At 42.7% G+C, this 26,039-nt stretch overlaps 1 protein-coding gene across 5 annotated transcripts; it reads right to left on the bottom strand.

Moving 5' to 3' along the window:
* Positions 1 to 1,600: 1,600 nt before the first annotated feature.
* Positions 1,601 to 24,115, bottom strand: CIAO2A (cytosolic iron-sulfur assembly component 2A). 5 transcript variants are annotated; one of them, XM_023185290.1, is made up of 6 exons: positions 23,751 to 24,110; positions 18,564 to 18,728; positions 10,648 to 10,697; positions 4,596 to 4,641; positions 2,226 to 2,348; positions 1,601 to 1,790 (listed from the first exon to the last, which is right to left on the bottom strand). In XM_023185290.1, the coding sequence occupies exons 1-5, from the start codon at positions 23,872 to 23,874 to the stop codon at positions 2,251 to 2,253; spliced, it is 483 nt and encodes a 160-aa protein (XP_023041058.1). In that variant the 5' UTR covers positions 23,875 to 24,110; the 3' UTR covers positions 1,601 to 1,790; positions 2,226 to 2,250. The 5 variants fall into 5 exon arrangements, with proteins under 5 accessions (XP_023041058.1, XP_023041059.1, XP_023041061.1 ...); XM_023185291.1 differs by lacking the exon at positions 2,226 to 2,348; XM_023185289.3 differs by lacking the exon at positions 1,601 to 1,790 and having other exon boundaries at positions 1,885 to 2,348; positions 23,751 to 24,115.
* Between the last annotated feature and the right edge of the window lie 1,924 nt (positions 24,116 to 26,039).

Genomic DNA, 26,039 nt, shown 5'->3' with positions numbered 1-26,039 from the left:
TATGATGAGTGAAGAAAGGTATCACACCTTTCTGCTCCTACACTCCCAGCCAAAGCTGTGAACTCGCAGGGCTCTGAGGGGTTATTAAAGGAGGGGGAAGCCCAGTGACCAGCTAGCATTACTTGTAAAGCAGAGTTATTAACCCGGATCCACTGGCTCCTTAGCAGTCTGTGAATGTCCTGGAGTCACATGCAGAGTTTCATGTGAGTGCCTTTTTCCCCCTATGGAGAGGGCCCATTCCACATCTTTTATGTGATTTTCCAATTGGTCTGACTTTCCAGAAAGGATAATCATTCTTGTAAATCAGGAGTCTGCTAATGGCACACAGGCCAAATCCAGCCCAATGTTGGAATTTTGTACAACTCACAAGCTAATATGATTTTTATATTTTTAAACAGTTGAAAAAATCAAAAGGAAAATAGTAATTCATGGCACATGAAAATTATATGAAATTCAAATTTGTGTCCATAAGTTTTCTTGGAGTGCAATCACGCTTATTTGTTCACAGACTATCGGGTGCTTTTGTGCTACAAGGGCAGAGTTGAATAGTTACAACAGAGCATATGGCTTAAAAAGTCTAAAATATTGCCTATGTGGCCCTTTTCCAAAAACATTTCCTAACCCTTGCCAAAGATGGACTATTAACGCAACAGACGTTAGTTTTTTTATCCCTGTCACTCTACTATAGAATTCCCACCATGTGAGTCTTTCTGGGGGGACAGAGTCCACCTCTCCACACCAAAGGTCAGATTTTCTTTTCTCCTGCCTCCTTGGCAGCCAGGACATGGACATGTGACTTGAGATCAACCGACTAGAGATCTCACCTAGGACTAGGAAGCTGGAGTGAGTCACACAAAAATGAGAAATCATTCTGGCAGTAGCAGAGACAACAGAAGTCACATCTAGCTTCCAGGAGCAGCAGGGCCAGCAGCTCAGGTGACTCCTGTAGCAATGATCCACTTGGAGTTGCATGTCAGTAGCGTCCTCACCAGACAGTCCCTAAGGCATGGTTTTGTCTTTGGACCTGCTGCCTGGCTTCTGTTTCTACTTGGCCAGGGCTAGCTCAGGCACTAGATAAGACTGAGCCTGAATCACTCACTGCCTAGAGCAGAGAGAAGCTGAAGGTACAGGTTGATAAGTATGAACTCCAGGACAGACAATGGCTGATTTATCTGTGTCCTTGGCACCCAAGACAGTGCCTGGGTCCAGACTTTGGGAGCTAGGCAGTTCTGGCTCAGGAGTTCACTCACATGGTTTGCAAACTGGCGCTGGTTGTTGCTGGGAGGCTTCAGCTGTACTCCATGTGGAATTCTCCACAGGGTGGCTTGAGTTCTCGTGACATAGTAGCTGGATTCCCACAGAATGAGCAATCCAAGAGACTAAGGTGAAAACAGCAATACCTTGTATGATCTAGCCTCAGAAGTCACCCACTGTCACTTCTGTTATTCTTTATTAGTCACACCCATCAGCTCTAATTCAATATGCAAGGAAACTATACAAAGGCATGAATACCAGGAAGTGAGGATCATGGGCGCCATGTTGGAGGCTACTGTACGTCACATAACCATTAACTCCCAAAACAAACCAAATGAAGTACAAATAAAGTGCAGACCATACATTTCGGTTGGTTTAATCAAAACTTCTTTGGTGGACTTCTTGATCTTCAAAACTGTGTATGCCATCTAGCCTTCTCCACATTTGTTCCTTATCTATGAAGGGGTCCAGGATTCTCCTTGGAAGGAAGGTAGGCCCCATCTTAAGGGTTCCTTTTGGTTCTCACATCTCTGATTCTACAAAATAATCAGCAAAAATAAAGCTTTGAAGATATCTTTTAGGAGTTGACATTTACACTGGAATTTACAATCCAATAAAAACAGTGAGTCATTACAAGAATCATCTGTTTATTTTACAGAGTAATGATTTAAATTGAGTACATTTGCGCACAGTAGATATTTGACACGAAAAGTAGTTGTATCAGAATGAGCATCAGAAAAATAGCAACTCATCTTACACATAATAACTAGAAAATATTATTCTGTCTGATCATTTAAGTGTTACAAATCCTGAGAATGTTATACATTGAACAAATTAGGTACTACCTTACAATTAAATCTGGCTTGGAAAGAATCCTTTAAAAAAATGCTCTGAGGTACAAATCACCTATGTATTAAACATGAATCTTTGACATTATACAAAGAGTTTAAACAAATATATCAAACAATTACAGGCCAATGGCTCTTAAAACAGCTATCAGTCAGGTTCAAGGACACACTGTTCCACAATTTCCCGTAAGTTGGGGTTTTCCATTGCAGCTGCCACTCGCTCTTTGTCATTTATCTGCTTATTGACTGAAAAATACACAGACAAAAGTTAGCAGAAGAACTGTGTCAATATACAGCACCAGACAGTATTTTTATTAGTCTGCTGAAACAAAAACTTGAACTCCTTGAGAACTTAAAGCTGTTTTTGGCTAATTACTCATAATGTAATTTCCCATCTAGAAGGCAGACTTAAGAGAAAAATATCTACTAGAATTCTACTACTTACCACATCTATTTTTTTCTTTCTAGTCTTTGTCCATATACATGTGATTCATATCAATGATTTACTTCCCAAAATTACTCACCAATTTATATTGTCAACACCAATACATGAGCTATCAGTTTGGCAGCAATACCTGGTGGTATTATCATTATTATTATTATCCTTTGAGACAGGGTCCTACTCTGTCATCCAGGCTTGAGTGCAGTGGAGGAATCATAGCTCACTGTAACCTCCAACTCCTGGGCTCAAGAGATCCTCCTGCCTCAGCCTCCCACAGGCATGAGCCACCACACCTGGCTAATTTTCAAATTTTCTTGTAGAGACAGGGTCTCACTATGTTGCCCAGGCTACTCTTGAAATCCTGGCCTCAAATTCTGGCCTCAAGGCATTCTCTCACCTTGGCCTCCCAAAGTGCTAGGGTTACAGGTGTGAACCACCATGCCCAGGCAATAGCTGGTATTATTTAATAAAAACAAATACACACATATACACACATAAAACAGGAGGTGGAAAATGGCTCAATGTTATTGTTATAATTTGCATTTCCTTAACTAATAGGAAAATAGAACATTTTCCATGTGCATATATTAATTCTTCTTGCATGAATTTCCTGTTCATGTCTCTTTCTATTAATCTACTAGATCTTTTTTTAAAATTAGTTTGAATGGACCTTCATATAATAAAGGTATTGGCCCATTATGTTTTCGGTAATTAGCTAACAGCACTCAACAGAAGAGTTCAAAAGAGAGACGACTATATTCTTAATGTGGATTGAGTTTTCTTGGATGCTGCTAAAATGTCTCATGTAGAATATACACAAACATACACATATTCCTGTGAAAATATTTTCAATTTAGTTTCTTCCTACTACAATGTAGGCTCCACAAAGGCAGGAATGCATCTCAAAGGCTGAACTGTACCCACACATAGAAGGCACTTAGTAAATATTTACTAAATGAAAAACAAGAATCATAAGACTTAATACTATTGCTGTTGTAAAATCCCATCATTCAAGGAATTTCAAAAGGATAACCTGAGTGGATTTACGGTACCTAAATTCTTATTTTCTAAATTAGAGGTAGAAGCCCTCAGCTCATGAGGTTTAAAGAAATTCAAATCACAAAGAGTATAATAATCTACATGTCTAGAACTATAGATAGGACATGGTTTTTAATAGTTTTCATGACAGTACCTAAAAAGTTTCCTGGATGGGCTGTTCCTCTGGAAGCAGCAGGCTTCCCTCTCTATAGCTCTCTTTTATGTAGGAGATTTTGTGTGTCTCTCCAGCCCTGTGTATGCCTTTCTGAGTCTTCTGGGTATCTATCTCACTGTTGCCCTTCCTCTATTATCTCTTTCTTCTATTCCTCTGCTATTTCTTCCCACCTTCTCAATTTACTTAGTGATGAAACTTAAGTATAACGTGCCTTTTAAATGTATTTATCATTATTTGCACTCTATCATTTGTAGATTAAAAACATTAAAATTTTGTTTTTAATGTAACACATGGCTCATACAGAACATTTTGTCTTTTGCTTTTCCCAAACTCCACTTCTGCTATTTTTAAGTAGCTACTGATTGATTTCTCTCTGTAGGCCAGAGGTCCTCTATATAAAACCCACTCCCATTCTAATATACTCACCCAGAGAGATAGCACCTACCCCAAGATTCACTAAAGCTCTACTTGCTAGATTTTCAATTTCAAGTACACAGCTCTCTATCCTGCCACCAAAGAAAAGAAGCCTACTTAGAGCTCGTAAGTCAAGGTCCCTAGCGCTGGATATTCTTTACAGATGTGTAGCCACTGGCCCAAACCAGTCAACATCCATGGGCTCCAGTGCACTCAAGAGTCCACTGCAAAAATTACTTCTCTGAAATGCCTAGGTTTCCTCACCTAGGAAGGAAGAGCTAATAACTAATTGTGTACTTTTTAAAAAGTAACCCAGTAGATACAAGTGGCTGGCAGAAGAATCCAGTATCCAAGATATTGGATCCAAATACTATCTGAAGTTGTTTTTCAATTATTTATCAATTATGTTTTAACATTCACTTACTGTCTTCTTCTGTTGAATGGGTTCCTTCAGAAATGTAGATTTCCAACTGGAAAGGGAAAAAAAAGTAAAAGAAAAAACATTAGCACATTCTAAGATAACAGAGTGAAGTGGAATGTACAATAAATTCAAACATCTAGGGATGAGGGCCCAAATCCTGTTTGTTTGTTTGTTTTTTCTTTTTGAGATGGAGTCTCACTCTGTTGCCCAGGCTGGAGTGCAGTGGCGTGATCTCGGCTCACTGCAACCTTCACCTTCCAGGTTCAACAGATTCTCCTGCCTTAGCCTCCTGAGTAGCTGGGATCACAGGCGCATGCCACCACACCCAGCTAATTTTTTTTTTTTTTAGTAGAGATGGGGTTTTGCCATGTTGGCCAGACTGGTCTCAAACTCCTGACCTCAGGTGATCCACCTGCCTCGGCTTCCCAAAGTGTTGGGATTACAGGCATGAGCCACTGTGCCCAGCAGCACCAAATCTTGTTTCTAACATCAGAGACTTAGGGACAAGCCTCCCACATCCTTCTCTAAAGAAAAAGGACCGAAATGAGTAGGAATTTTTATTTTGGTCACCTGGGAAAGGCCTGCCAGTGGTACTTCCATTAATTTTTTTATGAGTACACAAAAATACTATTTTACACAAATGAGATCTCATATGTGTTGTTTTACTTAAGAATATCTCTCTTCTGCACTCTACTTCTTTTTTTTTTTTTGAGATGGAGTCTCGCTCTGTCGCCCAGGCGGGAGTGCAGTGGCCGGATCTCAGCTCACTGCAAGCTCCGCCTCCCGGGTTTATGCCATTCTCCTGCCTCAGCCTCCCTAGTAGCTGGGACTACAGGCGCCCGCCACCTCGCCCGGCTAGTTTTTTGTATTTTTTAGTAGAGACGGGGTTTCACCGTGTTAGCCAGGATGGTCTCGATCTCCTGACCTCGTGACCCACCCACCTCGGCCTCCCAAAGTGCTGGGATTACATGCACTCTACTTCTTCCCAACTCGGTATCTAAACTTCCTGCTGCCCTGCCACTGACCCAGGAAATCTACAATAATGATCTAGTGTGGTTTCTTCCATATTCTTCTCTATACCCACATAATCTTACACAGATTTTACATACACACACACACACATATCAGGGTTGGATGTTTCTTCACATTGCTTGTTTTACAAAAATGGGATCACAATATACAGTTTTCAGCATCCTTCTTTTCTCATTCATTATTATCTTGCTAAATTTATTCTCAAGTATAATACTGGTTAAGCTATCCCTCCTGGCCCTGCTGCACCCATAGACATGAGCTACCCTCCAAGACCCAGAGCTTCTGAGACAACCTACAAAATTATTGCAAATCCTGTGGTAAAGACAGTATGCTGGAATAAAGACATCTACTTTCCAGAGAACATTGGAACATATGAACTAATTTTTATTTACTTATTTACTACTGAGATAAATATTTCTCATGAGTGAGAAAAATCATAACTTATTATAGTTAAAAGGGACCTTAAAGGTCATCTAGGTCAATCTTTTTTTTTTTTTTTTTTGAGACAGGTCTTACTCTGTCACCCAGGCTGGAGTGCAGTGGCGCGATCATGTCTCACTACAGCCTCGACTTCCTGGGCTCAGGTGATCCTCCCACCTCAGCTCCCACACTCCCACCCCTCTCCTCCCTCATCTCTATTTTTTTTATTTTGTAGAGATAGGGTTTCGCCATATTGCCCAAGCTGGTCTTGAATTCCTGAGCTCAAGTGATCTGCTCACCTAGGTCTCCCAAAGTACAGAGATTACAGGCATGAGCCATTGCACCTGGCCCCAATCTCCTTAAAAAAAAAAAACAAAACAGGCTGGGCGCAGTGGTTCACGCCTGTAATCCCAGCACTTTGGGAGGCCAAGGCAGGTGAATCATGAGGTCAGGAGATCGAGACCATCCTAGCTAACATAGTAAAACCCTGTCTTTACTAAAAATACAAAAAATTAGCCAGGCCTGGTGGCATGCGCCTGTAGTCCCAGCTACTTGGGAGGCTGAGGCAGGAGAATCCCTTGAACCTGGGAGGCAGAGGTTGCAGTAAGCCGAGATTGTGCCACTGCACTTCAGCCTGGGTGAGAGAGCAAGACTTTGTCTCAAAAAAAGCAAAATGAAACAAAACAAAACACCTTTCTCCTACTCTTATTCTAGACCGCAAAGCAACAGGTATAGAATCACTCTATACCGATTTACTTCAGTATAAATTTATGCAGGACTCATTATTCTAAAAATGATAAAGGGGAAGAGGCAGCATTTATGCAGCTATTCCTATATGAACTATACCTCGGGGTAACTAAACAACTGATGAGGGGAGCTGTCACCAATAATGGGACAAACTGAATTTATAGTCCTCTGATGTGATGCAATGAGAACACATTTATTCAGTATTCTTGCCAAAAATGCATAAACTGAATCTAACCATAAAATACAATTTATGCATTTCAATGCATAAATTGAAAACTCAATTTGAGGGACAATCTATAAAATATCTGGTTTACATTCTTCAAAACTATCAAAATCATGAAACAAAGGCTAAGGAACTACTCCAAATTAAATGAGACTAAAAGACATGACAACTAATGCAATGTGTGATGGGGAGAGGACCAGAGCCAGGAGGAGGGACTGCCATGAAGGATGTTACCAGACAACAGGGGAAATTTGAATATATGCTGTAGATTAGATGACAGTACTGTATCAATGTCCTGGTTTTGAAATTTATACTGTGGTAATGTAAGAGAATGTCCTTGTTTTCAGGAAATATATCCTATGGTATTTAGAGTAACGGGGCATGACATCTGCACTCAAACATTTCCAAAAAATGTGTGTGTGTGTGTGTGTGTGTGTGTGTGTGTGTGTACATATATATAGAGAAATTAATGATAAACCAAACGTGGCAAAATGTTAACAATTAGTGAATCTGAATCTGGGTGAAGGATATATGGAATTTCTTTGTACTATTCTTCACTATTTTCTTTCTTTTCTTTCATTATTTTAATTTCAAATAAAAAGTTAAACACTGTAATTAAAACAGTTAAAAATGCAAAGTAAAATAAAATTCACAGGGCATCATAAACCACTAGTATTATAATTTATTAATTTACTCAATTTAAGACATATTTATTGAGCTGCTAATATGTATAAGATCATAGCAGGAACACAAAGATGTATCATATATGAATCTTGACTTCAAGAAGCTGATAGCTGGTCAGGTGTGGTGGCTCACGACTGTGATCCCAACACTCTGGGAGGTTGAGGCAGGTGTATCACCTGAAGTCAGGAGTTCGAGACCAAACTGGCCAACATGGCAAAACCCTGTCTCTACTAAAAATACAAAAATTTGGCTGGGTGTGGTGGCGTGTGCCTGTAATCCCAGCTATTTGGGTGGTTGAGGCAGGATAATCGCTTGAACCCAGGAGACAGAGGCTGCACTGAGCCTAGATCGCACCACTGCATTCCAGCCTGGGCAACAGAGCGAGATTCCATCACACAATAAAAAAAAAGAAGAAGAAAAAGCTGACAGTCCAGGAGGGAAGATGAAAATTAAATAGTTAGAAAACAAGTTAGAAAATGACACCCTCTACATCAGAAGACAAAGAAAGAGCCACGGGGCCAGGTGCAGTGGTTCAGGCCTGTAATCTCAAACACTTTTGGAGACTGAGGTGGGAGGACTGCCTGAGCCCAGGAGTTCGAGACCAGCTTGGGCAACACAGTGAGACTCTGTCACTATAAAATTAGCTGGGCATGGTGGCATATGCCTGTGGTTCCGGCTACTTGGGAGGGTAAGGAGGGAGGCTCACTTGAGCCCAGGAGATCAAAGGTTCGGTGAGCTGTAATCATACCACTGTACTCCAGCTTGGGCAACAGGGTGAGACCCTGTCTTTAAAAAGAAAGAAAAAAGAAAGAGCTATGGCAATTCAGAAAAAGAAATAGCTTTAGTTATGGAAATCAGGACTAGTAGTGTGGAAAGGTGAATACAAAAAAATTTTTTTAAAATAAAGATAAAAAAAGAAAGAAATTTAAAAAGATAAATAAAAATTCATTTTAAAAAAGAGAAAGAAATCAGGACTGACACCATGGAAAATAAAAAAAGTATTTCACTGGGCCTTAAAATGTGGGTAGGATTTGGCCAGGCCAGTGGTTCATGCCTATAATCCCAACACTTTGGGAGGCCAAGGCAAGATGATCACTTGAGCCCTGGAGTTTGAGACTAGCTTGGGCAACAAAGAGAGACCTCATCTCTACCAAAAATTAAGAAAAAATTAGCCAGGCATGGCGGTACGTGCCTATAGTCCTAGCTACTTGGGAGGCTGAGGTGGGAGGATCACTTGAGCCTGATAGATAGAGGCTGCAGTAAGCAGTGATCATACCACTGCACTCCAGCCTGGGAGACAGAGCAAGACGCTGTCTCAAGAGCGAACAAAAAAGATGTGTAGGATTTGAACATATGAGATGGGAGGAAAGGAACTCCAAGTAGACAGGGTACTCTGTGTAAAGGCTAGGCAGCAGCAAGATAGAGAAGGCATAATTGCCCAGCAATTACAAGAGGCAGTAAGAGACAAGCCTGAATCATTCATGAGCTATAACCAATTACTATGAATTAACTGTGATATCCATATTCTTGCTCAATAGTAGGGTTAAAAACATTTTCCTCAGATATCACACCAAAAGCACAAGTAAAAAAATTAAAAACAAATGAGACTTTATCAAAATTTAAAGCTTTTGTACTGTAAAGGACACCTTCAAGAAACTGAAAAGACAACACACAGAATGGGAGAACATACTTGCCAATCATATCTGATAAGGGATTTGTATTTAGAATATATAAAGAACTCTTATAATTCAATAATAAAAAGACATCCTTATTTTAAAATGGGCAAAGGATCTGAATAGACAGCTCTCCAAAGATACACAAATGGCCAAAAAGCACATGAAAAGGTTCTCAACATTATTAGCCACCAGAGAAATAAAAATCACAACCACCATGACAGCAGGTGGTGGTGTCATGTGGGATTACGTGGTGGCTCACGCCTGTAATCCCAGCACTTTGGGAGGCTGAGGCAGTGGATTACTTGAAGCCAGGAGTTCAAGACCAGCCTGGCCGACATGGTGAAACCCTGTCTCTACTAAAAATAAAAAAAAATTAGCCGGGAATAGCGGTACATGCTTATAATCCCAGCTGTCTGGGATGCTGAAGCATGAGAATCACTTGAACCCTGGAGGAGGAGGTTACAGTGAGTCCAGATTGCGCCACTGCACTCCAGCCTGGCGACAGAGCGAGACTGTCTCAAAAACAAAAACAAGGCTGGGTGTGGTGGCTCACCCCTGTAATCCCAGCACTTTGGGAGGCCGAGGCGGGCGGATCACGAGGTCAGGAGTTGGAGACCAGCCTGGCCAATATGATGAAACCCCGTCTCTACTAAAAATACAAAAAATTAGCTGGGCGTGGCGGCAGGTGCCTGTAGTCCCAGCTACTCAGGAGGCTGAGGCAGGAGAATCGCTTGAACTCAGGAGGCAGAGGTTGCAGTGAGCTGAGATGGCGCCACTGCACTGCAGCCTGGGTGACAGAGTGAGACTCCGACTCAAACAAAAACAAAACCAAAAAACCATCACTTCATACCCACTAGAATGGCTATAATCAAAGATAATAATAAATGTTAGCAAGGATGTAGAGAAGTGGGAACCCTCATAGTGTTGGTGGGAATGCAGAACAGTGCAGCCACTGTGGAAAACAAACAATTCCTCAAAATGTTAACTACAGAGTTACCATAGGACTGGGCGATTCCACTCACAGGTGGAAAAGAAATGAAAACATATGCCTACACAAAAACTTATACATGAATGTTCATAGCAGCATTACTTATAATAGACAAAAAGTAGAAACAACCTAAATGTCCATCAACTGAATAACAGATAAGCAAATGAGTAACAGACAAGCAAAAACCACTGAATTGGTACACCATAAATACATGAATTCTGTGGTATGTGAATTATATTTCAACAAAGCTGTTTTACAACAACAACAAAAACACATCTTTCTTACCTTATGTTTAAATGGTAAACATCGCTGAAGTTTTACTCTTAAGCACAGCCCTGTGGAGGGAAAAAAACACCTCCAATCAACTCTTTATTGCTTCTTATTGGTTCTTGAAAAAGCATACAGCTTCGTTTATGTGCCCCAATACAACATAGTCGCTGAAAACAGCTTTGGCTCAATCCAGAGCAGAGCTCCTTTGAGTCTGGCACCACACAAGGACATTTACTATATAATCTTACATATTCCTTAGGATAATCCAATAAGCTATTGCTAACCCCCTTCTACAAATTATTAAACCAAGGTCACAATGTAACTTCCTCAAGGTCACTGAGTTACAATTGTGGCAGAATTGGGATTGGAACCTATGACCACTGGAAAGCCCAGGCCATTTTTACTACATTAGTTGGCCTTCCAGCAAAAGTCAATTAACTCATTAAGCCTTTTTTTTTTTTTTTTTGAGATGGAGTCTCGCACTGTCACCCAGGCTGGAGTGCAGGGGTGCGATCTCGGCTCACTGCAACCTCTGCCTCTCGGTTCAAGCAATTCTCCTGCCTCAGCCTCCTGAGTAGCTGGGATTACAGGTGCATGCCACCACATCCAGCTAATTTTTTACATTTTTGGTAGACATGGGGTTTTGCCTTGTTGGCCAGGCTGGTCTCAAACTCCTTACCCCAAGTGATCCACCTGCCTCAGCCTCCCAAAGTGCTGGGATTACAGGCATGAGCCACCCCACCCGGCCAATTCAATTAACTTTTTAAAATGCCCCACAACAGGCCAGGCCACACAAAAAAATAAAACCAAGTCAAAGCTATTTTAAAAGAGCCATATAAAACCTCTCAAATTTGTAATCCTTTATGCCTGCAAGGTACAAACACAGTAACTTCTTTAAAAAAAGTTCCACTGAAGTTCAGTTTATCATCCCATGCTAAGACACATCAACAAAACCTCAAACCATACAGCAATACAGCAAGATATAATTGTTAGACTACGTATCTTTTAGGGAGGTAATAACTTGGTTTTGGTTTTCTAAGTACCATTTGGTTTTCTAAGAGAACTTTTTGAAAAATCCCAAAACAGGGAAAAGGATTAGATGAGATATAATAAGGTGTTGCTTGCCACAAGGTCTTTATTTACTTATTTATTTATTTTTTTGAGACACAGTCTTGCTCTGTCGCCCAGGCTGGAGTGCAGTGGCAAGATCTCAGCTCACTGCAACCTTCACCTCCCGGGTTCAAGAGATTCTCCTGTCTCAGTCTCCCAAGTAGCTGGGACTACAGAAGCAAACCACCACACCCACTAATTTTTGTACTTTTAGTAGAGATGAGGTTTCATCATGTTGGCCAGGCTGGTCTCGAACTCCTGACCTCAAGTGATCTACCCGCCTCACCCTCCCAAAGTGCTGGTATTACAGGCGTGAGCCACTGCACCTGGCCTCATACAGTCTTGAACACAGTAGTTCTATAATAAATATTAGAGAATTCTAAAGAAAATATATCATTTCCTTAAGAGGGTCTCTCTTCAGAGGATCTGCCTTAAAGCATATTTGGGAGAGTTCTTCTGCCCCCGGCCCCACCATTGTCTCTTTAATTTGTTATCTGTGTACTGTCTGAATATCCTCATGTATTTTAGTCACTGTTGGTAGGTGTTTTACAATTCACAAAGCACTTTTTGGAGCATCATTATGCTCAAGAGAGGTAGTACAGCATAATTGAGATACTTTAAGTTTCAAAAGTAGCTTCACTACATACTCGCTATGATCCTGCATAAGTTACTTAATCTCTCTGAGCTTCAGTTTCCTTATCTGTAAAACAGGTATTATAGTATCAGCTGGGCAAGGTGGCTCATGCCTGTAATCTCAGCACTTTGGGAAGCCAAGACAGGAAGACTGCTTGAGCTCAGGAGTTCAAGACCAGCCTGGGCAATGTAGCAAGATCCCATCTCTAAAAGTAATAATAATAATAATAATAAAACATTAAAAAAATATAATAATATCACAATATATAGGGTTGCTATGAGGAATAACTTGACACACAAGTGTACAATAATAGTGTAAAAACAGCTAATGCTATTTTATATTATTTTATAATTTTCATTTTACAGCCAAGAAACCAAGGTAAGTGATTTGTTTAACATTAATTAGTTAACAAGTGGCAGAGGTAGAACCCAAACCTACACCTTCTGACCTCCAAACCCTATGACCCTTCCCATTGGACCACAGCTGCCTTCAGCCATTCTTACCTGGAATAAGTCACCACAAATGATTATCAACTTGTTTCCCTGCCTTACCCTCTTGTTCCCTTGGAGTCTTCCTTGTCATCACTTACCCAGGTAACACTGAATAGGTGATACTCCTACTCAGGCACCTTTCTGAGCTCGGGAGGAATATGTCTTAACACATCAGAGACAAAGGGCTCTCTCAAGTTTTCCAGCTGTGTTGACTGAACATAACTACTATGACACACTATTATACAATTCTCTAAAAAGCCAATAGGCTGGGCGTGGCAGCTCACACCTGTAATCCCAGCACTTTGGGAGGTCAAGGCGGGCAGATTACTTGAGGCCAGGAGTTTGCATGGAGAAACCCCATCTCTATTGAAAATACAAAAAATTAGTTGGGCATGGTAGCACGTGCCTGTAATCCCAGCTACTTGGAGGCAGAGGCACGAGAATCGCTCGAACCCCGGAGGCGGACATTGCAGTGAGCCAAGATAGCACCACTGCATTCCAACCTGAGCAACAGAGAAAGACTCTGTCCCAAAAAAATAAATAAATAAATAAAAATAAAAAGCCAATGGTCTTAGCCGAAATCCATAACAAAAGGGCTAAGACAAAACTTTCTTCAGGAAGTGTACATATCTGAAATACCAACCACAATCTAATGTTAGCACCCTTACAGAACAGTTATTTTTATTTCATGCACTCTCCTGATATTTCTATAACTGCAATCGAGATGCAATTTGAACTTATTCAAGTTTTTTTCATGTTTTTTTTTTTTCTTTTTTAGAGATTGCTGGTTTCAAACTCCTAGGCTCCAGGGATCCTCTGACCTCTGCCTCCCAAAGTGTTACAATTACAGGTGTGGGCCACCACATCTGGTGAATATTTTCTTCTATAAAATTATTTCCTTAACTCCTACGTCAAAGAGTATGAACTTCCAAATAGGTATTTACCAATTTATACCATGAGGCTTCAAAATACTTACATAATCTAACCCAATTATTCCATGTATAGGAATTTATCCTGAGGCAATAATGAGATATATAAAAATATTTATATAAGGCCAGGCACGGTGGCTCACCCCTATAATTCCAGCACTTTGGGAGGCCAAGGTGGGAGGATCACCTGAGGTTGGGAGTTTGAGACCAGCCTGACCAACATGGAGAAATCACATCTTTTTTTTTTTTTTTGAGACGGAGTCTCGCTCTGTCACCCAGGCTGGAGTGCGGTGGCACGATCTCGGCTCACTGCAAGCTCTGCCTCCTGGGTTCATGCCATTCTCCTGCCTCAGCCTCCTGAGTAGCTGGGACTACAGGCGCCCACCACCACGCCCGGCTAATTTTTTGTATTTTTAGTAGAGATGGGGTTTCCCCGTGTTAGCCAGGATGGTCTCGATCTCCTGACCTCGTGATCTGCCCGTCTTGGCCTCCCAAAGTGCTGGGATTACAGGCGTGAGCCACCGTGCTCGGCCCGAGAAACCACATCTCTATTAAAAATACAAAATTAGCTGGGTGTGGTGGCGCATGTCTGTAATCCCAGCTGCTCGGGAGGCTGAGGCAGGAGAATCGCTTGAACCTGGGAAGTGGAGGTTGTGGTGAGCCAAGATCGTGCCATTGCACTCCAGTCTGGGCAACAAGAACGAAACTCCATCTCAAAAAAATAAATAAAAAAAAAATATTTATACATAAAGTTGTCCAGTCAGGCACGATGGCTCACTCCTGTAATCCCAGCACTTTGGTAGGCCGAAGCGGGCAGATCACTTGAGGTCGGGAGTTCGAGACCAGGCTGGCCAAAATGGCAAAACCCCGTATCTACTAAAAATACAAAAATTAGCCGGGCATGGTGGAAGACACCTGTAATCCTAGCTACTTGGGAGGCTGAGGCAGGAGAATCACTTGAACCTGGGAGGTGGAAGCTCCAGTGAGCCAAGATTGCACCACTACACTCCAGCCTGGGCAATAAAGTGAGACTCCGTCTCAAAAAAATAAAATAAAATAAAGTTGCTCATCACAGTATTATTTATAATTGCAAAAGGCTAGAAGTAGTCCAAATGGTTACAAAACTTACGACGTATCAATATGATTAGCATGTAACCTATAACTATATAATTAAATAATATTTAATGATGGCAGGGTATGGTGGCTCATGTCTGTAATCCCAGCACTTGGGGAGGCTGAGGCATGTGTATTGCTTGAGCCCAGGAATTTGAGACCAGCCTGGGAAACATGGCAAAACTAGCCAGACATGGTGGCGCCTGCCTGAAGTTCTAACTTTTCAGGAGACTGAGGAGGGAGGATCACTTGAGCCCGGGAGGTGGAGGCTGCCTGCAGTGAGCCGAGATCGTGTCATTGCATTCCAGCCTGGGCGAGAGTGAGACCCTGTCTCAACAACAACAAAAGTTTAAAACAAGAAATATTTAATTAGAAAAATAATTCAGATATTTCATGTTATTACTTAACTCTTACAACTCTATAGATATCCTTATTATTCCTATTTTACAGATAGGGAAACTGGGTCGTAGAAAGGTCAAGTAACTTGCCCAAGCCAAGCCCACAATACAGGACGGCCAATAGATCCGGAATTTTAGCCCAGAGCATATATTCTTTTTTTTTTTTTTTTTTTTTTTTTTTTTTTGAGAGGGAGTCTCGCTCTGTGGCCCAGGCTGGAGTGCAGTGGCCGGATCTCAGCTCACTGCAAGCACCGCCTCCTGGGTTTATGCCATTCTCCTGTCTCAGCCTCCCGAGTAGCTGGGACTACAGGCGCCCGCCACCTTGCCCGGCTAGTTTTTTTTGTATTTTTTAGTAGAGACAGGGTTTCACCGGGTTAGCCAGGATGGTCTTGATCTCCTGACCTCGTGATCCGCCCATCTCGGCCTCCCAAAGTGCTGGGATTACAGGCTTGAGCCACCGCGCCCGGCCTTTTTTTTTTTTTTTGAGACGGAGTCTCACACTGTTGCCTGGGCTGGAGTGCAGTGATCTCGGCTTCCTGTAACCTCCGCCTCCCAGGTTCAAGCGATTCTCCTGCCTCAGCTTCCCACATAGCTAGGAGTCCAGCCATATTCTTTCATAAGAGCTAATTTTTTTCTTTATGTTTTTGTGGGGTATCAAAATTACTGCCAATAAACATGTTACTTGTATAATTGAAATAAACGTTAACCTAAAAAATGAGTTTGCTGGCTGGGCATGGTGGTTCACACCTGTAATCCCAGCACTTTGGGAGGCTGAGGCGGGAGGATCACCTGATAACGTAAGTTCGAGACCAGCCTGGCCAAAATAGTGAAACCCCATCTCTACTAAAACTACAAAAAAAATTAGCCAGGTGTGGTGGCAGGTGCCTGTAATTCCAGCTACTTGGGAGGCTGAGGCAGAAGAATCGCTTGAACCCGGTAGGTGGAGGTTGCAGTGAGCCAAGATTACACGACTGCACTCCAGCCTGGGCGACAAGCGTTAAACTCCATCTCAAAAAATGAATAAATAAATAAATTTGCTATAGGTTCTTGAACTCTCTATTTAAGAACTCTTGCTCATATGTCAAAATATTTTAAGACATTCCCTCCACAACACCCACAGCAGTACTTTCAGTATCTGTTCGTTCACAAATTGTCCAATGACCAAAAATAACCATGCATTCAACATTCAGTAATGTTTTTTTCTAGCAATGGGATTTTTTTTTTTTTTTTTTTGAGACAGAGTCTTGCTCTGTTACTTAGGCTGGAGTGCAGTGGCACAATCTCAGCTCACTGCAACCTCCACTTCCCATGTTCAAGTGATTCTCCTGCCTCACCCTCCTGAGTAGCTGGGATTACAGGTGCATGCCACCATGCCCACCTAATTTTTGTATTTTTAGTAGAGATGGGGTTTCACCATGTTGGCCAGGCTGGTCTTGAACTTCGGATCTCAAGTGATCCGCTGCCTCAGGCTTCCAAAGTGCTGGGATTACCGGCGTGAGCCACCATGCCAATGGGAAATTTTTTTTTTTTGAGATGAAGTTTTTGCTCTTGTTGCCCAGGCTGATGTGCAATGGCATGATCTCAGCTCACTGAAACCTCAGCCTCCCAGGTTCAAGTGATTTTCTTGCCTCAGCCTCTCAAGTAGCTGGGATTACAGGTGTGAGCCACCATGCTCAGCTAATTTTTTCTTTTTTGAGATGCAGTCTCACTCTGACGCCCAGGCTGGAGTGCAGTGGCGCAATCTCTGCTCACTGCAAACTCCGCTTCCCAGGTTCACGTCATTCTCCTGCCTCAGCCTCCCGAGTAGCTGGGACTACAGGTACCCACCACCATGCCCAGCTAATTTTTTGTAGTTTTAATAGAGACAGGGTTTCACCGTGTTACCCATCTCCTGACCTCATAATCGGTCCGCCTTGGCCTCCCAAAGTGCTGGGATTACAGGTGTGAGCCACCGCGCCTGGCCTAATTTTGTATTTTCTTTTAGCAGAGACAGGGTTTCACCATGTTGGTCAGGCTGGTCTCGAACTCCTGACCTCAAGTGATCTACCCACCTTGGCCTCCCGAAGTGCTGGGATTACAGGTGTGAGCCACCATGCCCGGTCAGCAATGGGATTTTAATAACCACAATACCTATGGATTCACAGACCTCCAGTCCCTCAAGATGTGGCCTATATGGTGGAAACCACTAATAGAGGGAACCCAGGTCAACCAGTGAGAAAAGACAGAAATCACAATAGTGGAAATAATAATGAAACAGTGACCTTTTCAATATTTTTTATAAACTTGTTGATTTTTAATAGGTGAGATGGTCCCATGGTTCAAAAATGTAAAAACATAAAAAGGTATAAAGTCTCCCTCCCACCCTTTCCCCCATCTGCCCAGCTCCCACCACTACTATTACCCACTAACACCCTTATAGCTATTCATTTATGTATTAACATTATTCAGGCATATGCAATCAAATACAAATGTATATTTTTGTTTTTACACAAATGATAGCAAAATGATACTTGCTTTTATTTCTTAACAGTATGTCATAGAGATCTCTCCATATCAGTACATGCAGAGCTTCTTCATTCTTTATAGCTGCATAGTATTCCACTGTTTACATTCATCATCCCTGATTATTTAATCAATCCCCTACTCACGAACATTTGGTTTGAAATAAAATCCCTTTATAACAAAGCATATGTTCAAAGACACTTACTGTACCTGCTAACAAGTAAAAAATACTGGGAATCCAGCCTCCTAACAGGACTCCTGCCCATACTACGTAGAAGGCAGAAGAGTCACTGAAAGGAGATGGTGATGGCAGCAATGCTAGTCTGACACCACCGACTCCAACCTCTACAACTGAGGAAAAGCAATGGCCCACATGCACTCTCCATTAATTGTGGGCATGTATACCTGGGAGGGGCAACCTGACATAACTAAAGGAGAAGCAGATTTAGAGTCAGGAAACCTGGGTGTGAGCCTTAGTTTCACCATTTCCTGGCTACCTGATTCTGTGCAAGTCACTTAAACTCTCTGAGCTTCAGGTTCTTCATATGCAAAATGAAGATAATAATATTTTAACTCAACGAGCTAATTGTGAGGACTACAGAAGATGAATACACAAAAATACTCTGTAAACCATAAATGTAATACTTACACTGTATGGTTTCTCAACAATGATGCAAATTGTTATTATGGGTCAATATCAGCAAGAATAATTTAGAGTTTATATAAATATACATGTATGCACATAAAAACTTACCAATAAGAGTCGCCAAAGAGCAATGAGGTACTGTTGGCGTGAACCTGATAATAACCAGATATTCTTCTTCATTTATCTCCTGAACTTCCACACAACTTTCTGAGACCACTTCCAGTTCTTCTAAAGTATTGGGCTTTTCTGGGTCCCGGATAGTTCTAATCAAATCTAAAGAATCATCAGAGATAAGATATTCTATTAAAAATGACTATTCTAAATAAAGATGATTTTGCCAGGCCTAATTTAAGCACTGACTTCTCTTACATTTAAGTAAATACTACAGCAACTCCCAGGTTTCTGACAGAAATTTTCACTACTGGTTTCCTCTTGAGAAAACTGTTTTCTTGGATTACTCTAAGACCATACCAGTTTCTCTAATTGGACATTGCAGAGAAAACATAATAAGAATGGAAACAGTGTCATGGAAGCTCAAGAGGAAGAAATAACTTTCAGCTTGAAGTAATGTGATATCAGGCTTCATAGGAGTGGAATCCGAATAAAACCTTGAAAAATAGGTAACATAATGTTTGACATTTAAAGTGAAAGAAAGTAGCTGGGCATGGTGGCTCACACCTGTAAACCAAACACTTTGAGAGGCAAAGGCAGGAAGATCACTTGAACTCATAAGTTCGAGACCAGACCAGCCTTATAAACATAGTGAGACCCCCCCCGCCCCCGTCTCTACAAAAAATACACACAAAAATTAGCCGGGTGTGGTGGTACAGGCCTGTGGTCCCAGCTACTCAGGAGGATCACTTGAGCCTAGGAGGCGGAGGTTGCAGTGAGAGCAGAGATCGTGTCACTGCACTCTAGCCTAGGCAACAGAGCGAGATTCTGTCTCAAAAAAAAAAAAAAAAAAAAAAAAAAAAGGCTGGGTGTGGTGGCTCATGCATGTAATCCCAGCACTTTGGGTGGATCACAAGGTTAGGAGATCAAGACCATTCTGGCTAACACACGGTGAAACCCCATCCCTACTAAAAATACAAAAACAAAATTAGCCAGGCATGGTGGCGGGTGCCTGTAGTCCCAGCTACTCGGGAGGCTGAGGCAGAGCTTACAGTAAGCCGAGATCCAGCCACTGCTCTCCAGCCTGGGCGACAGAGTGAGACTCCATCTCAAAAAAAAAAAAGAAGTGAAGGAAAGTAAAGAAGAACCCTAGTTTGCCTGGAAGCAGGCATAAGTGAAAGGAGTATTAGAGTATGAGATTTGGGTCTGACCATCCAGTGTCTTTTACAGCCAGCTACTGGCAATAGGGAGTCCTCAAGAGGTTTGAGACAAGTGACATGGACAACACTGTGCTGTCAGCTGGTAACTCATCATCAGCTGCTAGACTCAGACTAAAAAGCAGAACCGATGATACCAGCTAAAAACACCAGGCCTAAAATAGTACCTACGAGAACACTGGCAGAATTAAAGAAACAGAACAAGGGAGACATCTGGGTGGGGCATAGGGCAAATGAGTTCAGTTTCATACAGAATGATTTTGAGGTGCTTAAGGGATTATCCAGTGGAGTTTTCTAGCAAGCGGTGAACTGTAGCATAGGGTTTAAAACAGCACCAAAGCTAGAGTGGTTGTTAAACCCACAGGATTCACAAAGAATAAGTAGAACCTTGGCTGAACATTGGAATTACCAAGAATGTTTCAAAACAAACAACAAGGCCCGGTGCAGTGGCTCAGGCCTGTAATCCTAGCACTTTGGAGGCTGAGGCTGGTGGATCACCTTAGGTCAAAACTTCGAGACCAGCCTGGTGAACATGGTGAAACCTCACCTCTACTAAAAATACAAAAATTACTCAGGCGTGGTGCTGGGCACCTGTAATCCCAGCTACTTGGGAGACTGAGGCAGGAGAATCACTTGAACCCAGAAGGCAGAGGTTGCAGTGAGCCGAGATCCCGCCATTGCACTCCAACCTGGGCAACAGAGCAAAAACTCCGTCTAAAAAACAAAAACAAACAAACAAACAAAAAACTGACGCTGGGCCCCAATTCCAGAGACTCTGATTTAATTGGTTTGCTGGTCTTTGAGTTTTAAAAATTCAAAGGTTTAAAAACCTCAGGATGTTCTTAGGTACAACCCAGTCTGAGAATCAGTGGTATAAAGAAAAAAGAGACCCAACAGATCCATGCGAAGCACCTAATTTAGGGATCAGAATGAGAAATAAAAGCAAAAAGAACTAGAGAAAGGAAGGCAGGGATGGTTAATAACATTAAATGCTGCAGAAAAATTCAGGCTGATGAGAGCTAAAACAGGTCTTTCATTTGTCACCCCGGTCAGCTGTAAGAAAGCAGTTTCAGTAGAGAGGGGGTGGGCTGAAGCTGGATTGCAAAAGGGGAAGCAAGCAGGAACTGAAAATGTCTTCCCAGGGCCTTAGCTGGGAAAGGAGGGACAGGAAAAGGACAGTGACTTTATAAGGAAGCTAGAACAATGACAAGCATAAGGGCAATTTTGAGAAGAGACATTGAAAATACAAGTGGGGAGGAGGGGAGACTGGTAAAATAAGCAGAAGGGAGTGGGATCAATATTCAGGAGTCTGGGTTGGTCTTGGAAAAGACAAGATTTCTTTCTTACTCTGAGGCTGGAGAAAAAGATGAAGGAAAGGAGAATAATAAGGAGAAATGGTGAGGTAGAAAGGAAAGAAGCAGAACTTTACATAGAATGTGCTTGAGGTTCTCAAATCTGAAGTTTTGTTCTATTATTTATCACACAAAATTATATGTAATCAGAAATGCAACTGGGAAAAACAAGAACAAACTCTATTTTCTCTTTAAGTTGTTCCTGGGCTTGTCACTTGATTAGAAACAGAATTTTGCCAAGCATGTTGGCTCATGCCTGTAATCCCAGCACTTTGGGAGTCTGAGGCAAGTGGACCACCCACCTGAGTTCAGGAGTTCAAGACCAGCCTGGCCAACACGGCGAAAACCCATCTCTACTAAAAATATAAAAATTAGCCGGGTGTGGTGGCATGTGCCTGTAATCACAGCTACTCAGGAGGATGAGGTAGGAGAATCACTTGAACCCAGGAGGCTGAGGCTGCAGTGAGCCAAAATTGTGTCACTGCACTTCAGCCTGGGTGACAGGATAAAAAAAAAAAAAAAGAAACAGAATTGGAAAATACAGGAAAGAAAGTGGATAAAGTTTCTCTTTCACAGAGCTGTGTTATCATGGGACTTAGGGAAACAGAGTTTTCTGAAAAGGAATTTTCTGCCTCTCATACTACGCTTTCTCCCCATAAGGCTCATTTAACTGTATTATATTCTTTATATGCCACTAAACCCTGAAATTAAATCTCATCCTTATTAAATTTCTCTAGTTTTCTAGTTGCTAGATTTGAGAGGTTTGGCTTTATTTCTTTAAAAAGAAAGAAGGGTCGGGTGTGGTGGCTCACGCCTGTAATCCCAGCCTTTGGGAGGCCGAGACAGGCAGATCACTTGAGCTCAGGAGTCCAAGACCAGCCTGGGTAACATAGCAAAATCTCATCTCTACAAAAAAAATACGAAAATCAGCTGGGCATGGTGGTGCATTCCTATAGTCCCAGTGAGTCAGGAGGCTGAAGTGGGACGATGGCTTGAGCCTCGGAGATCAAGGCCGCAGTGAACCATGATTGCACCACTGCACTCCAGCCTGGGCACCAGAGTGAGACCCTGTCTCAAAAAAAAATAATAATAATTAAAAGAAAGCTCTCCTCATACTCCCCAGACTAACATTCTTCCACAGCCCTGCACTGATATTAAAATTCTTCATTTATATTTAAAACCTTCAGCATCCAATTGTATCCCACTACCTAAAACAACATTCAACCACATCTCCACCTTTAACCACAAACCCTATCCTATAGCCCCATCTATCTGTGATTTCCTATCTTCTTATCTCCATACTTTTAAGTTTCCTCTTAGTATGCCCTCTGACCCTCTACATATCTAGATCCTAATTATTCTTTGAGGCCCAACTCAAGTGACTCCTCTTTATTTCAAAGTCTTTCCAGATTCCCTCAGTCAGAGACTAGTATCTCCCCTTCTCTGAATTTCTGTATCTCTTTTTCAGTCTATGGCCTTCTATTACATACTCTATTTTTGCATAAATAGGTTTCCTTCAGTATCAGTTTGAAGACTAGAGTCACTCTCTTCCAAAGTTATATCTCCACTGCTCTACCATCCCTAGATTATGTGAACAGAGATCTGGCACGACAGGGATGTGGTCTGTCTGCTTTGTGGAGATCATGTCACTCATAATTATCATCTGCCTGGGGGTTGATTAGGTAAGTCCTGCCTCCATTAAGAGAGGTCAACCAGATTAGCTCCCAAAGTATTTCCTAACCCTGGCGTCCTTCTACTGGCCTATAATCCTTACTTGAATTACATTTGTATTCTATGTTTAAATCTCTCAATATTATATCCAGTCTTTTTGGTTTTCAAAAACAATACAACATAATTTAAAAAACAAAAAACAGTTGTAAGTCAATTGTGAAGTGGTGGCAAGTGCATTAAGTTTAGAGCCAGAAGGCACAGTCTTCGCTTTTTTGCTCTGTTCCTTACTGGCAGTGTGACCTCCAGGTAGTTCTTTAAACCTTTGTTTCCTTGTTTGTACAATAAAGATGGCCCCAAGGGTTAAACAGAAAATATTTAATATACAATATGTAAAAGTGTGTATGTGTGTGTGTGTGATGTGTGTGTATACAAGGCTTCGCTACAAGAAGCCAATCTCGTTCTCTTCTTTCGGGGACCTCTGTTTACTGACTTGCCGGAGAGAGAGGCTGTGACCTTGGGCCAGTCCCCAACTCGACTGTCACCCATAAGTGCCCTCAGCGGTAGCAAAAGTGCGTGTCCAGGAGACAGAGAACGAGGCTCTAGTAGTGCAATCAGGCCAGTTTTGCTTCCTAACCAAGCACCCTAGACTTGTGCTCTTCCCACAAGTCTTGGAAAGGTCACACGTGGAGAATGAAGCTCTTAAGACCTCCGGAGTCGGCTTGCCCCAGGTTTACTTTCAGAGTCCAGTTCCCAGAAAGACCCACACTCAAACGTGACTTAGGACCCCGAAGAAAGCGCCTGCTACGCCCGGGACAAGATCTGGACAAAAAAAAAAAAAAAATCGGTCTTCCCTCCCAGCCCTCAGGTGAGGCCATCATCCCCGCACCCCTCAGCTCTGGCCTGCACCTATGACGCCAAATGCTGAGCTGGGTAAAATTAATTACCATAAACCTCTAGCGCTTTCTCTTCCATGATCCGGGGCTGCCGGGCAGCTCCCGGCTCAGAGAGGCCCGAGAGCCACAGGACTCTGCTCAGCGTCCAGGAGAGCAGCCCGGACACCCGCTGCATCCTCACGCTCAGCCATCCCTGGCGACTGTCCCACTCGCGCCACCGTCTCTCAGCAGCCTCGGGATTGATCAACTTCCTGGTCTTCAAATGGGCCGAGACGAGCCTAAAGGTTCAGGAGAGCAGAGAATAGGCGGGGCCGGACGGAGTAGCTTGAAGGACCTAAGGAAGGGGCCTCAAGGACTACAAGTTCCAGCGTGCTTTGCTCGGTTTCGGCGGGACAAAAACAATCTTCGCGGTCTCGTTAGCCATTGCATGCTGGGATGCGTGAGCTATTTTCTTCCGAAGGCAGCGAACTGTATTCTGGGTCTTGTAGTGTCTGCCGGGTAGAAGTGGAAGTAACGGTCTGTTAACCGCGACTGTCTCACTCAGTATCCGTGATAAGTTAAAGATGAATCCCGAAGAGGTAGGGGAAAGAAGATCTTGAGTTCTAGTGTTGGAGGAGGTTTCCAGCACGGAGACTCTTTACAGTTATATCTCCGCGGGAGCCGCTAACAGCCAAAATCTTTCTTACTTCCTGATCGGACAGGAAGTGGGTTTCAGTTGCTGTGAAAAGGAACGTCAGGGGAAGCCAGTAAGGTCGTCAGGCATGGCATGGGAAAGGCTTTTTGGCTTTCTCGTCTCCTAAGGAACTCAGTCCAGCACAGCTTCCCACCTTTGAACGAGTATTTCTTCTAATGGCCTCCAAAGACAACTTAGAACAGGAGAACTTTTCCTCTGTCTAATATGTACAGTGGTGACATAATGGAGATCGTCATCCTTAAAAGTGTATCTTGGCCGGGCCGGGTGGCTCACGCCTGTAATCCCAGCACTTTGGGAGGCCGAGGCGGGCGGATCACCTGAGGCCAGGAGTTCGAGACCAGCCTGGCCAACATGGGCAACCCCCGTCTCTACTAAAAAATACAAAAATTAGCCAGGCGTGGTGGCAGGGACCTTAATCCCAGCTACTTGGAAGGCGGAGGCAGGAGAATCGTTTGAACTCGGGAGACGGAGGTTGCAGTGAGCCGAGATCGAGCCATTGCACTCAAGCCTGGGGGAGAAGGGCGAGACTTCTCTCTCGAAAAAAAAAAAGTGTATCTTAAGCCCTCTGGTGTTCGTGGGTGTAATGGATGCCAGTAACAAAATTGATTTTATTTTATCCATCCATCCCTCCGATCAAATTTATAGGTACTAATTTGCCATAGGTGATCCATAGGCATGGAAGATACAAAGATAAAACGCTGCCCCTGCCTTCAAACAGCTCACATGACCTGTGAGGAAGTCCATCCCTGAATTTGCAGTTAACAACCAAACTAAACTTCTTGTCAAAGTTGGTGACAAATGTCATCTCTATTGAGAAGACAGGATTATCTTGAAGAATTGTCCCATGCTAACATGCCCATTTATCTTTAAACTCCAGTCCTATTTGTCTAGTTAATGTAGGCTTTAGGATCACCAGCCAATGAATTGCTTAGGTCTCAGGGAAATTTTGATCAGGGTTTAATAATTTCCCTGCCGTCTATGCCACTCCACTTACTCCGCAGCAATTGAGAGGATAATCCTAACATTTTTCCAGCCAAATCTAGGACACTGAAGTCTCACTTCCTCTGTGAGGCCTCCCGACTTCTCCAAGCAGAATTGATAATCTCTTTCCCTGTGCTCCCACAGCACACCATGGCATTGAACATGTTGAACTGTCGATTAAATACCTTCCTTATTTCTGTATCTGAAACTCATAGCAAGGTGCCAGGCATACAGTAGATGCTCAATATCTGTATTTCTTAATGAATTAACTGAATGTTGCTCAAGGAATAAGTGGTGAAGCTTTCTTTCAGTCTTGTTCAGATACCTCAATCGAAATATTTATTTTTGGGGGCGAGGAATCTAAGGCCGATTTGTGCTGACTTCTGTGAGGGCATTGTGCTTGGCATGGGTAGATGGCATGTAGAGGTTTTCAAACATTTTAGTCACACTCCTTCATTCAGACGAACTCTTAGAAGCCTGTTGGATAAAGCTATCCAGAGCACAAAGGGCCCTAGGAACCAGAGCAGCCCCTAACTCCTACTTTTCTGCCCCTTTGGCCCCACTCATTAATATCTCAGCATCGTGATCCAGGCCTCGGATTTGCCGGGCAGCCTCAGCGGGCCGGGTGCCGTCCCGCCCCCGCCGCCTAGGCCCCGCCCCTGCGC

Source organism: Piliocolobus tephrosceles, chromosome 6, assembly GCF_002776525.5.
Source record: "Piliocolobus tephrosceles isolate RC106 chromosome 6, ASM277652v3, whole genome shotgun sequence".
In the NCBI taxonomy this organism is placed as follows: domain Eukaryota; kingdom Metazoa; phylum Chordata; class Mammalia; order Primates; family Cercopithecidae; genus Piliocolobus; species Piliocolobus tephrosceles.
The sequence above is the reverse complement of the archived record's forward strand: the minus strand, read 5'-3'. Positions and strand labels throughout refer to the sequence as shown.